Source organism: Heptranchias perlo, chromosome 5 (genome assembly GCF_035084215.1).
Source record: "Heptranchias perlo isolate sHepPer1 chromosome 5, sHepPer1.hap1, whole genome shotgun sequence".
In the NCBI taxonomy this organism is placed as follows: Eukaryota; Metazoa; Chordata; class Chondrichthyes; order Hexanchiformes; family Hexanchidae; genus Heptranchias; species Heptranchias perlo.
Window position 1 is genome coordinate 21377158 of NC_090329.1, and position 13678 is coordinate 21390835.

Consider the following 13678-nt stretch of genomic DNA (forward strand, 5'->3'; position numbering starts at 1 on the left):
CATCACTCTGTCAGCTGAACAGCTTTAATAATTAAAATTCCCCACGTGCTGCAGTTTCAACGGGCGTCCCGATACAGCTTGTCAGATTGAGGCCTTAAGATAGGATCTGGGCAGCAGCCAGCAAGGTGAGTTCCGGGGGTGGGGTCGTGATCACGGGGGGGGGGGGGGAATTATTTTTCTGGGCCCCCCGGGGTTCGCTCATGCTCCTCCGGGGCCCACAATAATAATTCAACATTTACTTTTGATGGGGGCCTCTTTGCCAGGGAACTTGCTGGAATGTGCACGGCCCAGGCTCCGGCCAGCTCCGACCTAAAATGGCAACTGGGCTCCTATTTCCATATTAAAAGGGGGCCTGTCGCCTGAAACAGGCGGGCGCTTTGGACACTGGGCAGTAGGCCCCTTTCAAAATGGCGCCAGCCACATCGCCGGTGTTAAAGGGGCGGAAGTTGGGAAACAGAGAATGAGGGGAGGGGGACTGGGGGAGAGGAGGGGTGACTGGGGGAGAGAGGAGGGGAGGCGGGATAAGTGAGGTTGCCAATTTCTCTGTTGGGGGGTGTGGGGGGTGCGGGGGGGTGGGTGGTGAATTTTGAACTATCACCTATTCCAGTTAGGGTGATAGTCAGTTTTTAATGCCTGATTCTTTGGGATTCTTCTTCGTTCCCTGCGCGGTTCCACCTTTGTGGCTGGCGAGCTCCATTCATGCCTTGCCGTGACTCGTTTGCGCTCTTTTCTCGTTTTCCTGTCGGGTGATGCTGAAGTGCTGGATCCCAATATCAATTGGGACATTCTACTTTGTATTCTCGTTTATCTGCAGAATGGAGTTCTCCGTTTTTTCTGATAGCTGCGCTCAGCCACTGGTAGTTTCCGCTTGTTGCTAATACGGATAGTTAGATTCCTTTCTGACGTTTACACATCCCGTATTTATTTCTCACGTGTCCTTTGTTTCTTTGATGAATGTTATGCTCACGGCGCCACCTGCAGGTACAAGACCGTTGCATTGTTGCGATTACTCACCGTTTTTAATATATAATAGGTATATTCGGCTAGTAATTCAGGAGCGCCCATTTCCGCGCTCCCTCCTCCACCCCATGCACACGAACGGTAGGGTCTGAGGAGCCCCGTATACTGGGCCTCGGATCTCATTCACAGAGAGACGGAGCTGCAGGAGTCGTCCACGCAGGTAAGTGCTGGAATCTTGGGCCGCTGCTAGTGCCACTGGTAAGCGATAGGTGATGGATGCTGGGGGGTGGGGAGGGGGAAGAATGGGGAGCGATCGGTGACAGATTTGGGGGATCGCTATTATGTACTTAAGTTTTTCATGTTTTCAAACTATACTTTACACTCGTGGGTGTTAAATTTCATCTATCATATATCTGCCCAACTGCATAACTGATCTAAATTTTCCTACAAATCTTTTGCTTCATCCAGCCTCCACTGTTCTCAGGTGCCTTTACAGAGAAATCACAAAGGATAGCATTCCTCCAGCCTCCTGCGAGGTGTGGTTGATGGTTGAATGAACAAACAATTTCTCTTCACACTTGTGGATTAGGAAGAATTGAATAGCCTGGAATGCATTCTCCGTACTTCCAAAAACACATCGGGGCCTTTTAAAGTGGGTTACCATTATTAGTTTCTTTACCATTTCCAGCAGAATGGCCCGTGTGTTTGCTTCCTTCTCTGCGAGCACCTCTTCAACTTCCTCTGCAGTTTTTCCTTTGGCGTCATTTATTTCTTCATCAGCTCCTATTCTGCCACTCTAAACAGAAACATAAAAAACAAAAACATTTTAAATCAGGAACATTACTAGCATTGAATAATTCTGAAAGCATTCAAGAACTCACACTCCCCTCCACATACCATAGGGACGTAGCTCTAATAACAGCACTCCACAAAGATGCTTCACTTTAAACAATTTTCATTTCAGTATCCCACAGCCATAATCACACCACCACAAAACTGGATCCTCTATTCAGTGCAATCTGGCCAGAGCACTTTCAATAACATCCTCTGGTTTAGTAATATTGGTAGGCATTTTGGTCACTTTGTTGCTGTTCCATACTCAATTCACACGTTAAGTGCCCCGGATCTTTAGTTAGTCCTATCCATACACGATGCTCATTTTTGCATCCAGTGTACAGTACTTTATACTTACTTGTCTGTATTAAATTTAATCTGCCACTGATCTGCCCATTTAGATATTATCTTCCTCCCTCACCAGGTCCGGATGGGATGCATCCTAGGTTCCAGGTTCCTGGGGGAAGCAAGGGTGGAAATTGCGGAGGTACTGGCCATAATCTTCCAATCATCCTTAGATATGGGGGTGGTGCCAGAGGGCTGGAGAATTGTAAATATTACACCCTTGCTCAAAAAAGGGTGTAAGGATAAACCGGCAACTACAGGCCAGTCAGTTTAACCTCGGTGGTGGGGAAAACTTAGAAATGATAATCCGGGACAAAATTAACATTACTTGGACAAGTGTGGATTAATTAAGGAAAGCCCACACGGATTTGTTAAAGGCAAATCATGTTTAACTAACTTGATTGAGTTTTTTGACGAGGTAACAGAGATAGCTGATGAGGGAAACGTGGTTGATGTGGTGTATACGGACTTCCAAAAGGCTTTTGATAAAGTGCTACATAATAGGCTTGTCAGCAAAGTTGAAGCCCATGGAATAAAAGGGGCTGTGGCAGCATGGATACGAAATTGGCTAAGTGACAGCAAAAAGATAGTAGTGGTGAACGGTTGTTTTTCGGACTGGAGGAAGGTATACAGTGGTGCTCCCCAGAGGTCAATACCAGGACCACTGCTTTTTTTGATATCTATTAATGACTTGGACTTGGGTGTACAGGGCACACTTTCAAAATTTGCAGATGACACAAAACTTGGAAGTGTAGTAAACAGTGAGGAGAACAGTGATAGACATCGAGAGGACATAGACAAGCTAGTGGAATGGGCGGACGCATGGCAGATGCAATTTAACGCAGAGAAGTGCGAAGTGATACATTTTGGTAGGAAGAATGAGGAGAGGCAATATAAACTAAAGGGTACAATTTTAAAGGGGGTGCAGGAACAGAGAGACCTGGGGGTATATGTGCATAAATCGTTGAAGGTGGCAGGGCCAGGTTGAGAAAGTGGTTAAAAAGCATACGATCCTGGGCTTCATAAATAGAGGCATAGAGTACAAAAGTAAGGAAGTTATGATGAACCTTTATAAAACACTGGTTCGGCCACAACTGGACATCGCACTTTAGGAAGGATGTGAAGGCCTTAGAGAGGGTACAAAAAAGATTTCTAGAATGGTTCCGGGGATGAGGGACATCAGTTACGTGAATAGACTGGAGAATCAGAATCATAGAAGGTTACAGCACGGAAAGAGGCCATTCGTCCCATCAAGTCCGCGCCGGTTCTATGCATGAACAATCCAGCTAGTCCCACTGCCCCGCCCTATCCCTGTAGCCCTGCGCAATTTTCGTTTCAAGTACTTATCCAGTTCCCTTTTGAAGGCCGTGATTGAATCTGCCTCCACCACCCCCTCGGGCAGTGCATTCCGGATCCTAACCATTTGCTGTGTAAAGAAGTTTTTCCTCATATCACCTTTGGTTCTTTTGCCAATCACGTTAAATCTATGCCCTCTGGTTCTTGACTCTTCCACCAAAGGGAACAGTTTCTTTCTATCCACTCTCTCTTCAACCTTCTCTGTTCCAAGGAGAACAATCCCAGCCTCTCCAGTCTATCCACGTAATTTAAGTCCCTCATCCCTGGAATAATTCTAGTAAATCTCCTCTGCACCCTCTGCAAGGCTTTGACATCCTTCCTAAAGTGCGGTGCCCAGAACTGGACTCTATACTACAGTTGTGGCCGAACCAGTGTTTTATAAAGGTTCATCATGACTTCCTTGCTTTTGTACTCTATGCCTCTATTTATGAAGCCCAGGATCCCGTATGCTTTTTTAACCACTTTCTCAGCCTGCCTTTATATCTTCAACGATTTATGCACATACACCCCCAGATCCCTCTGTTCCTCCACCCCTTTTTGAATTGTGCCTTCTAATTTATATTGCCTCTCCTTACTTTTCCTACCGAAATGCATCAACTCGCATTTTTCCGTGTTAAACTTCATCTGCCACGTGTCCACCCATGCCACCAGAGTATCTATATCCTCTTGAAGTCTATCACTATCCTCCTCACTGTTCACTACCCTTCCAAGTTTTGTGTCATCCACAAATTTTGAAATTGTGCCCTGTACTCCCAAGTCCAAGTCATTAACATATATCAAGAAAAGCAGTGGTTCCAGCATCAACCCCTGGGGAACATCACTGTACACCTCCCTCCAGTCTGAAAAAAACACTCACCACTACTCTGTTTCCTGTCATTTAGCCATTTCTGTATCCATGTTGCCCCCTTTATTCCATGGGCCGCAATCTTAATAGCAAGCCTACCATGTGGCATTTCATCAAACGCTTTTTGAAAATCCATATATACCGTATCAACTGCATTGCCCTCATCTACCCTCTGTTACCTCATCAAAAAACTCAATCAAGTTAGTTAAACACCATTTGCTTTTAACAAATCTGTGCTGGCTTTCCCTAATCAAACCACACTTGTCCAAATGACTTAATTCTATCCCGGATTATCGTTTCCAAAAGTTTCCCCACCACCGAGGTTAAACTGACTGGCCTATAGTTGCTGGGTTTATTTTTACACCCTATTTTGAAGAAGGGTGTAACATTTGCAATTCTCCAGTCCTATGGCACCATCCCCGTATCTAAGGATGCCTGGAAGATTATGGCCAGTACCTCTGCAATTTCCCCCCTTACTTCCCTCAGCATCCTAGGGTGCATCCCATCCGGACCAAGTGACTTAGCTGGGGTTGTTCTCCTTAGAACAGAGAAGATTGCGAGGAGATTTGATAAAGGTGTTCAAAATCATGAGGGGTCTAGACAGAGTAGATAGAGAGCCAGAGGACATAGATTTAAGGTAATTGGCAAAAGAACCAAAGGCGACATGAGGCAAAACATTTTTACGCAGCGAGTGGTTATGATTTGGAATGCACTGCCTGAAAGGGTGGTGGAGGCGGATTCAATCATGGCTTTCAAAAGGGAATTAGATAAGTACCTAGGAACATAGAAATAGGAGTAGGGCATTCAGCCCCTCGTGCCTGCTCCGCCATTTGATAAGATCATGGCTGATCTGTGATCTAACTCCATATACCCGCCTTTGGCCCATATCCCTTAATACCGTTGATTGCCAACAAGCTATCTATCTCAGATTTAAATTTAGCAATTGAGCTAGTATCAACTGCCGTTTGCGGAAGAGAGTTCCAAACTTCTACCACCCTTTGTGTGTAAAAATGTTTTCTAATCTCGCTCCTGAAAGGTCCGGCTCTAATTTTTAGACTGTGCCCCCTACTCCTAGAATCCCCAACCAGCGGAAATAGTTTCTCTCTATCCACCCTATCCGTTCCCCTTAATATCTTATAAACTTCGATCAGATCACCCCATAGCCTTCGAAACTCCAGAGAATACAACCCCAATTTGTGTAATCTCGCCTCGTAACTTAACCCTTGAAGTCCAGGTATCATTCTAGTAAACCTACGCTGCACTCCCTCCAAGGCCAATATGTCCTTCCGAAGATGCGGTGCCCAGAACTGCTCACAGTACTCCAGGTGTGGTCTAACCAGGGTTTTGTATAGCTGCAGCATAACTTCTGCCCCCTTGTACTCTAGTCCTCTAGATATAAAGGCCAGCATTCCATTAGCCTTATTGATTATTTTCTGCACCTGTTCATGACACTTCAATGATCTATGTACCTGAACCCCTAGGTCCTTTTGGACATCCACTGTTTTTAACTTTTTAGAAAGTACCCTGTTCTATCCTTTTTTGATCCAAAGTGGATGACCTCACATTTGTCTACATTGAATTCCATTTGCCACAGTTTTGCCCATTCACCTAATCTATCAAGATCGCTTTGTAATTTTGTGTTTTCATCTACACTGCTTACAATGCCACCAATCTTTGTGTCATTGGCAAACTTAGATATGAGACTTTCTATGCCTTCATCTAAGTCGTTAATAAATATTGTGAATAATTGAGGCCCCAAGACAGATCCCTGCGGGACTCCACTAGTCACATCCTGCCAATGTGAGTACCTACCCATTATCCCTACCCTCTGTCGCCTTTCACTCAGCCAACTTCCTAACCAAGTCCGTACTTTTCCCTCGATTCCATGGGCTGCTCTCTTAGCTAACAGTCTCTTATGTGGGACCGTATCAAATGCCTTCTGGAAGTCCATATAAATAACATCCATTGACATTCCCCTGTCCACTACTTTAGTCACCTCTTCAAAAAATTCAATCAGGTTTGTCAGGCACGACCTACCTTTCACAAATCCATGCTGGCTCTCTCTGATTAACTGAAAATTCGAGGTGTTCAGTCACCCTATCCTTAATTATAGACTCCAGCATTTTCCCCACCTGAAGGAAAAAAAATTGCAGGGCTACGGGGAAAGGGCGGAGAAGTGGGACTAACTGGATTGCTCTTGCAGAGAGCCGGCATGGGTTTAATAGGCCGAATGGCCTCCTTCTGCACTGTAACCATTCTATGATTCTTTTATAAGTCTGGCTACTTCCTCTAACTCAACTATATCCTCAGGTTTAGCATCATTTGTGAATGTAACCAAATTGCACTGAGTTTCCAAGTCAATGAAATAGATCAAGAACAGAAAAAAATACATCCTCACAAGCTAAATAAATAGCACTCAAAATTCTTCATGAGGCACTGTTAAAACAGATTAGCACACTGTATAAAGGCGACGCTGATCTTCACTGGCACATCCCATTAGGCCTATTGCACTGGCAGCCTTGCCCTACCTATCTCAGAATGGCCTTGATGTGGCTGAAGTATTTTTACCAATCTGCCGGCGGAGATGCAGATCAGATCGAGGCAATTCCTCCTCCATGAATCTCAAATGAACCAGAGGTCCTTCTTCGGATGGCTTTAGAACACTTCACTTTCCACTGTCCATTCTCTATTCTGTAGTATTTTTCTTTTTAACTGAAATGGTTCTAGCATAGAAACCTTGGTTTGTGCTCCAAAAGTGAGAGAGATCAAATTGCAACGGCTAGGAAGACGAGCATTAACACCGACTGAAGTGCCAGGTATGAAACAAAATTCAGCCAGCTGTCATGAATAAAGTCTTCTACAAACTTTTGGTGCGAGATGTTCATTAAGTTCTTACCACAATCAGATCATAATTATACTGGGGCAAGAGAAGCCAGTGTCAAAGATTGTGAGTATTTGGTGTTTCATGCAAAAGTATCAACGGGCAGTCGGAGAAGATGCACAATGAAACCAAGAAAAAAAACTTTACAATAACCAATGGGTGGAGAAAACATTTAAGTAAATACTCACATCAAGTTGTTCTTTGGTGGGTTCTGGTGAGCGATCTGGAATTTGCAAACCCTGAGGGTCATCAAATGGATCCTCCAGTATTACTGTATGAGTTATCCTAATATAAAATAAACCAAATACCTTAAGTAACAAACTCTTAAAATGTTTAATCAACTGAACAGGAATGAGGTTTCTATTACTAAACAGTATAAATTATTGACATCACATCACTAATTACATTGAATAGAATTACACAGAATTTTACAACACAAACAGGTCATTCAGCTCAACTGGTCTATGGCAGTGTTTATGCTCCACACGAGCCTCCTCCCACTCCTCTTCATCTAACCCTAATAACATATCCTTCTATTCCTTTCTCCCTCATGTACTTATCTAGCTATGATGATTATTATATGGGACATAAATATAAGATAATCACTAATAAATCCAATAAGGCATTCAGGAGAAACTTCTTTACCCAGAGAGTGAGAATGTGAAACTCGCTACCACAAGGAGTAGTTGAAGCGAATAGCACAGATGCATTTAAGGGGAAGCTGGATAAGTACATGAGGGAGAAAGAAAGAGAAGGATATGTTGATAGGGTGAGATTAAATATAGAGCGGGAAGAGGCTCGTGTGGAGCATAAACCGGATGGCTTGTTTCCGTAAATTCCATGTACATGAATTACCCACCTTGTAAGGCCTTCTTCATTCTCCTAATGATACATTGGAATCACTTGGCCAAGTTTGATTGGTTCTAGGCAAACTATGTGCTGACCACGTGCATACCGTGATCTCCTGCTCCCTGCCCAGGACCTACATCACAAAAGCAATCAATTTATGCCCTTAAGCTAATCTCAGCTATGGTTATGGAGATATCCTTAAACTCCATAACCAAACCAGGTGAACCTCAGGAGATGGTTGGTAAACATTTAAAGGATGTCTCGTTCACTTAATTCTGAAGACCCTGAAAAGCAAGTAACTTGTCTTCATCACTCTGGTGTCCTTCACACATTGTAGGAGTCATGTAAATTCTATGTAAGCTTTCTTACATTCTTAGTCTTCCTACTCACAATCCCACTCTCTCAACTTTGGTCTCCCAGGCAATCTTTTCACGCATGACCCATTCCATCACCTTCCAAGGGTACTGTTCAAGAACTAAGCAGAAGAGCAATAAGTAGCAGACAACAGAAGCAACGTGCTGCATTTTAACCATTTTAGGTTTTGGGAAGCTAAAAACAGAAGAATTTGTCAGAAGTCCAAGTCATTTCCTATTTTACAACCCAGTGATTCAAAACAAATTCAATCACGCTGCCAAGGCAAAATGAGACAAAAATTAGTCATAAGCAGCTTTACGACATTACATTTTGACAAAATGCTCTTAAATATCCAAAATCTACAGCAAATCTTAAAAGAAACTTTAAGTCTTATCAATTCACTGAATATTTCATTTATATAATTTAACAACACAGACCTAATATCTTGGTATGGACAGAAATCCTTGTCAACAAAGGCCTCATTGATCTTCATTAGGACATCCATGCCTTCAGTCACCTCACCAAACACTGTATGTACACCATTGAGGTAATCCACGTTCTCTCCTACAGTGATCAAGAACTGGGTGGGGGGTGGGGAGAAGGAAGGGAGAAGAGGAGCAGGAGAAGAAAGATGAGTAGAAATCAGTGAATTTGAAAAGTAAGATTACCCACCTTGTAAGGCTTTTTAAAAAATTTGTTCATGGGATGTTGGCATCGCTGACAAGGCCAACATTTAATGCCCATCCCTAATTGCCCTTGAGAAGGTGGTGGTGAGCCACCACCTTCTTGAACCGCTGCAGTCCATGAGGTGAAGGTTCTCCCACAGTGCTGTTAGGTAGAGAGTTCCAGGATTTTGACCCAGTGACAATGAAGGAACGGCGATATATTTCCAAGTCGGGATAGTGTGTGACTTGAACATGCAGATGGTGTTGTTCCCATGTGCCTGCTGCACTTGTCCTTCTAGGTGGTAGAGGTCGCGGGTTTGAGAAGTGCTGTCGAAGAAGCCTTGGCGAGTTGCTGCAGTGCATCCTGTGGATGGTACACATTGCAGCCACGGTGCGCCAGTGGTGAAGGGAGTGAACGTTTAGGGTGGTGGATGGGCTGCTTCTTGAGTGTTGTTGGAGCTGCACTCATCCAGGCAAGTGGAGAGTATTCCATCACACTCCTGACTTGTGCCTTGTAGATGATGGAAAGGCTTTGGGGAGTCAGGAGGTGAGTCATTCGCCGCAGGATATCCAGCCTCTGACCTGCTCTTGTAGCCACAGTATTTATGTGGCTGGACCAGTTAAGTTTCTGGTCAATGGTGACCCCCAGGATGTTGATGGTGGGGCATTCGGCGATGGTAATGCCGTTGAATGTCAAGGGGAGGTGGTTAGACTCTCTCTTGTTGGAGATGGTCATTGCCTGGCACTTGTCTGGCGTGAATGTTACTTGCCACTTCTTCATTCTCCTAATGATACATCGGAGTCACTTGGCCAAACTTGACTGGTTCTAGGCGAACTACGTGCTGACCACGTGCATAACATGATCTCCTGCTCCCTGCCCAGGACCTACATCACAAAAGCAATCAATTTATGCCATCAAGCTAACCTCTGCTAACATCTCCTTAAACTCCGTAACCAAACCAGGTGAACCTCAGGAGATGGTTGTTAGGCATTTAAAGGGTGACTTGTTCACTTGAAATAATTCTGAAGACCCTGCAAAGCAAGTAACTTGTCTTCACACATTTTAGGTGTCTTGCCGAGGTAGTACCAATTTGAGAGGAGAGAGGTGCTAGATGAAGAGCTCAAACCCATTCTGCCAGGAAAGTTTTACCAAAAACACCACTTTATCCATTAGCAAATTAAACAATAAGGTTTGTTAAATGAGCTAGGATCACACCATATTGCTACCTTACAGGCATTGTCAACAGAAACCTGATCGAGGGAAACCCAGGAAGTAGCTGTGGAATCACTTCTTGAAAACATTGCCATGCTAGCCGTACTATCCATAGTTTCAAATGATTAATGTGCCATATACAATATGCATTAGGCCACTTTCCCTGTGTCTACTACTCTGGGAGATATGCCCCCCAAAATGGCAGGGATGCATCCTTTACTATTGTTAGCTGTAAGGGGGTGGGGGTATGCTGAAGAGGAATACCATATAGGCACAGTCACTGTGATCATGGGAAAACAGATAGAATCATAGAACCCAATCCCCAAAACAGTAGAAAAAAATCCAGATTCCATTTAGGAATACCCTGAGCCCAGCATAGGGGATCCTGAGCTGATACCAATAGGGCATGAGCAACCTGAAAGACTCTTGAGCATGGTTCTACATTGGAGACCCTGAAAATAGCTGCTGCCTCCATTTCTGGTATCTAAGTTAGGATTGTCCAAAGTTTTTGTTTTCATGGACATTTTAGGTACATATCATGGAGCCTTGTGGACCATATTTAAAACCCAAATGAATGTTAATCAAAAGCTAATAGATCTCGGTGTCTAATGTAGGACATATCCACGAATGAGGCAAAGTCCCATAAACAGTAAATTTTATGAGTTAGTAAATAGCTAGAACAGGCAGACAGGATGGGTACTGGTTTAATGTCTTGTCTGAAAGATGGCACTTCTGATAATGCAGCACTTCCTCAGTACTGCACTGATGTGTCAGCCTATGTCACATGCTCAAGTCCTGGAATGCAATCTGAACCCACAGTCTTCCGATTCAGGTGTGAGTACTACCAAGAGGACCAAGCTAACATCGCCTGTCCAATAGTGTTCTGGAGAAATGCTTTGACCCTAGACGCAAGGGCAGAATATAAACAGAGTGCAGGTTTCTTGGCTGAACTCCATGTGTCCTTACTCTGCCTCAAGTTAATATATTTCAGGAGTCGATTAGCACTTTCTGGCTGTAGTCTATGATATAATTCAACCTGGACCCAATATTTTAATGATCTACTGTGACGCTGCTCACAGGTATTGAGACCTGGGCGCGCAATGGAGCATCGGCAGATTGCGCCCCCCAAATTTTTATGGGTGTACTCACACACGGTTTCCTCAGATGCCAGCACTTCACACATACTCCTGATTAATATTCGGTAAGACCATACATTATATATTTAACAAAATCCTTGCAGTGGAGAGACTTATAGGGAAATTCTCCCTAAGCATCAGGACTTACTCTGCCTCAAGTTAATATATTTCAGGAGTCGATTAGGGGAGCAGGGGACAAGTAGAGTTAAATCTATGCATCGTCTCTATGTCCTTCTCATATACTTTCCTATATAGTATGTGGATAGATTAGAAATCAGTACTACAGTTCACTTTACATTTAAAGCTAGTTATTTCCACAATAAATAACATTTCCTGGACTCCTCCAATTTGTGAATATAGTGAAATTATTCTTTGAAAAATAACTAGTTTTGCAATACTAGATACACACATACCTATGTATACATGCACAGGGATAAAGTACAGATGCTATCAATCTACCTGAGATGCATGCTGATCACTGCCATTATTCACCATGGATACAGTTCCTTTTTTCTTGTGTTTAATTCGGGGTACCTTTTCTGCCTCGAAAAATCTGGCCTGATCCCCATAGAGCTTACTGTAAGATAGTGAAAGAAAAATTGTTTACCACAATTGTTAAAGTTATTTCAAGGTCAGCTGCACTCCACCGTTCAGTAATCAGAAAGCGTATCCCCTAGGACAAAGAAAGAGTCCTGGTGAACCGGAAGGGGAATTCTTACCATCATATGCTACTTTGGGACAGGGAGACCAATGAGAAGCCACAAGCAAAATAGGATGTGCAGCCAAGGAAGTTCTCCAACAAAAGACATTTGGCCCAAGAAAGTCCACCATCTCATGCAGGAGGCTAAACCCCCTACAATTAGGTAACTGCAGTAATGAATTAACAGCTGAAGTACAAATAATGCTACTGCCAGCAACATTAAACCCAGAAAGAGGCGAAAAGCAGAAAAAGGCAAAGGCAGGCTTGGAGCACAGGGAGAGACACTGGAATGGAAGAAGTATTTGCAGATCTCCTGTGAGTAAACAGCCAGCATCACTATCACCAATTATGTAAATTCATTCCTATTTCTGGGTTTAAGAAATCCACATTGGAAATATCCACTTAAGACTGATGCAACAGTGATGGTTTGTTTAACACTTTAGTTACTAGCTTTGTTGGAGTGACGTTGCGTGATAATTGATGGTAATCTTGTCATTGAGGTACTGGGAGTTTACTTAAGTGGGTATATTGACAAAATGTGTGATTCAAAATGCAGTCTGAGATCTGAAACTACTAAGGAGCTATGTCCTTTATAGGATTTAACCTGCAGGAAATGATGGTGGTGTAATTTAGCAGGATTCTTGTTAAAGGTCTGTGTAATAGCTTATTCAGAAATATGATTAAGCTGCAGGTTTAATTAAAATACTTAAGAGGTACCTACCAAAAAATTGACTCTCCTCCACGACCACTTCCAGTTGGGTCACCAGTCTGTATAACGAAGTCTCTCTGTTACAAAACATATTAAACTGGAATAAATATGACAAGTGACCAGATGTTTAGAGTAAGAGTAAGAAAGTAACACTTTAGGGATTATTTTTCAATTAAAATTAAACTGGAACTGTGAATAATAGTAACATAGGAACAGGAATAGGCCATTCAGCCCATCAAACCTGTCCCATCATCCTATTACATCATGGTTGATCTCTACCTCAACTCCGTTTACCTGCTTTTTCTCCATAATCCCTTGAAATAAAACTCAGCAATCGCAATTTAAAGTTGAGGTAACTATGAAATGGAATTAAATCTGCTATAACAGACGCCACAATAACAAAATGTAATCTGGTGAGTTGAAACTAAGGTAATAATTTAGATATCTTACACTAGTTTTAATCTCTTTATTCACTTTTTAAATCTATCTTCCATTATATTTTGAAAACGGTAGGTGGCTAACTGCATTTCATTTCAAAATAGCATAGAAAACTCTTATGCTAACTGAACCTTATGGAGTTTCCCATTTTAGTGGTGTCCACATTTACCTGCAATACCTGCGATGCCAGTAGGTGGCGTTGTGATAGGCCTTTACAATAGTCACATAATATTACATCCCCAAACAGTACCTGCTACTGAATACTAGCCCTGTGAGTCAATGTTTCCACACAGAAGCTAATGGGTGGCTGTGCATCACGGTGGTTTCCCTATATCCAAATGCATATCAATTTAAGGAATATTAAGAAGTCATTTGCAAGATGCACTGATGTTGT

General features: G+C 43.0%; 1 protein-coding gene across 3 annotated transcripts in view; it reads right to left on the reverse strand.

Moving 5' to 3' along the window:
• Positions 1-13678, reverse strand: part of ppil4 (peptidylprolyl isomerase (cyclophilin)-like 4) — a 33411-nt gene that overhangs the window by 14005 nt on the left and 5728 nt on the right. For all 3 annotated transcript variants that reach the window (XM_067984079.1, XM_067984081.1, XM_067984080.1), the window contains exons 3-7: positions 12859-12923; positions 11897-12014; positions 8861-9003; positions 7409-7505; positions 1640-1756 (exon numbers count right to left, since the gene is read on the reverse strand). In XM_067984079.1, coding sequence (XP_067840180.1) covers positions 1640-1756; positions 7409-7505; positions 8861-9003; positions 11897-12014; positions 12859-12923 — 540 coding nt within the window. The remainder of the gene's footprint in view (positions 1-1639; positions 1757-7408; positions 7506-8860; positions 9004-11896; positions 12015-12858; positions 12924-13678) is intronic.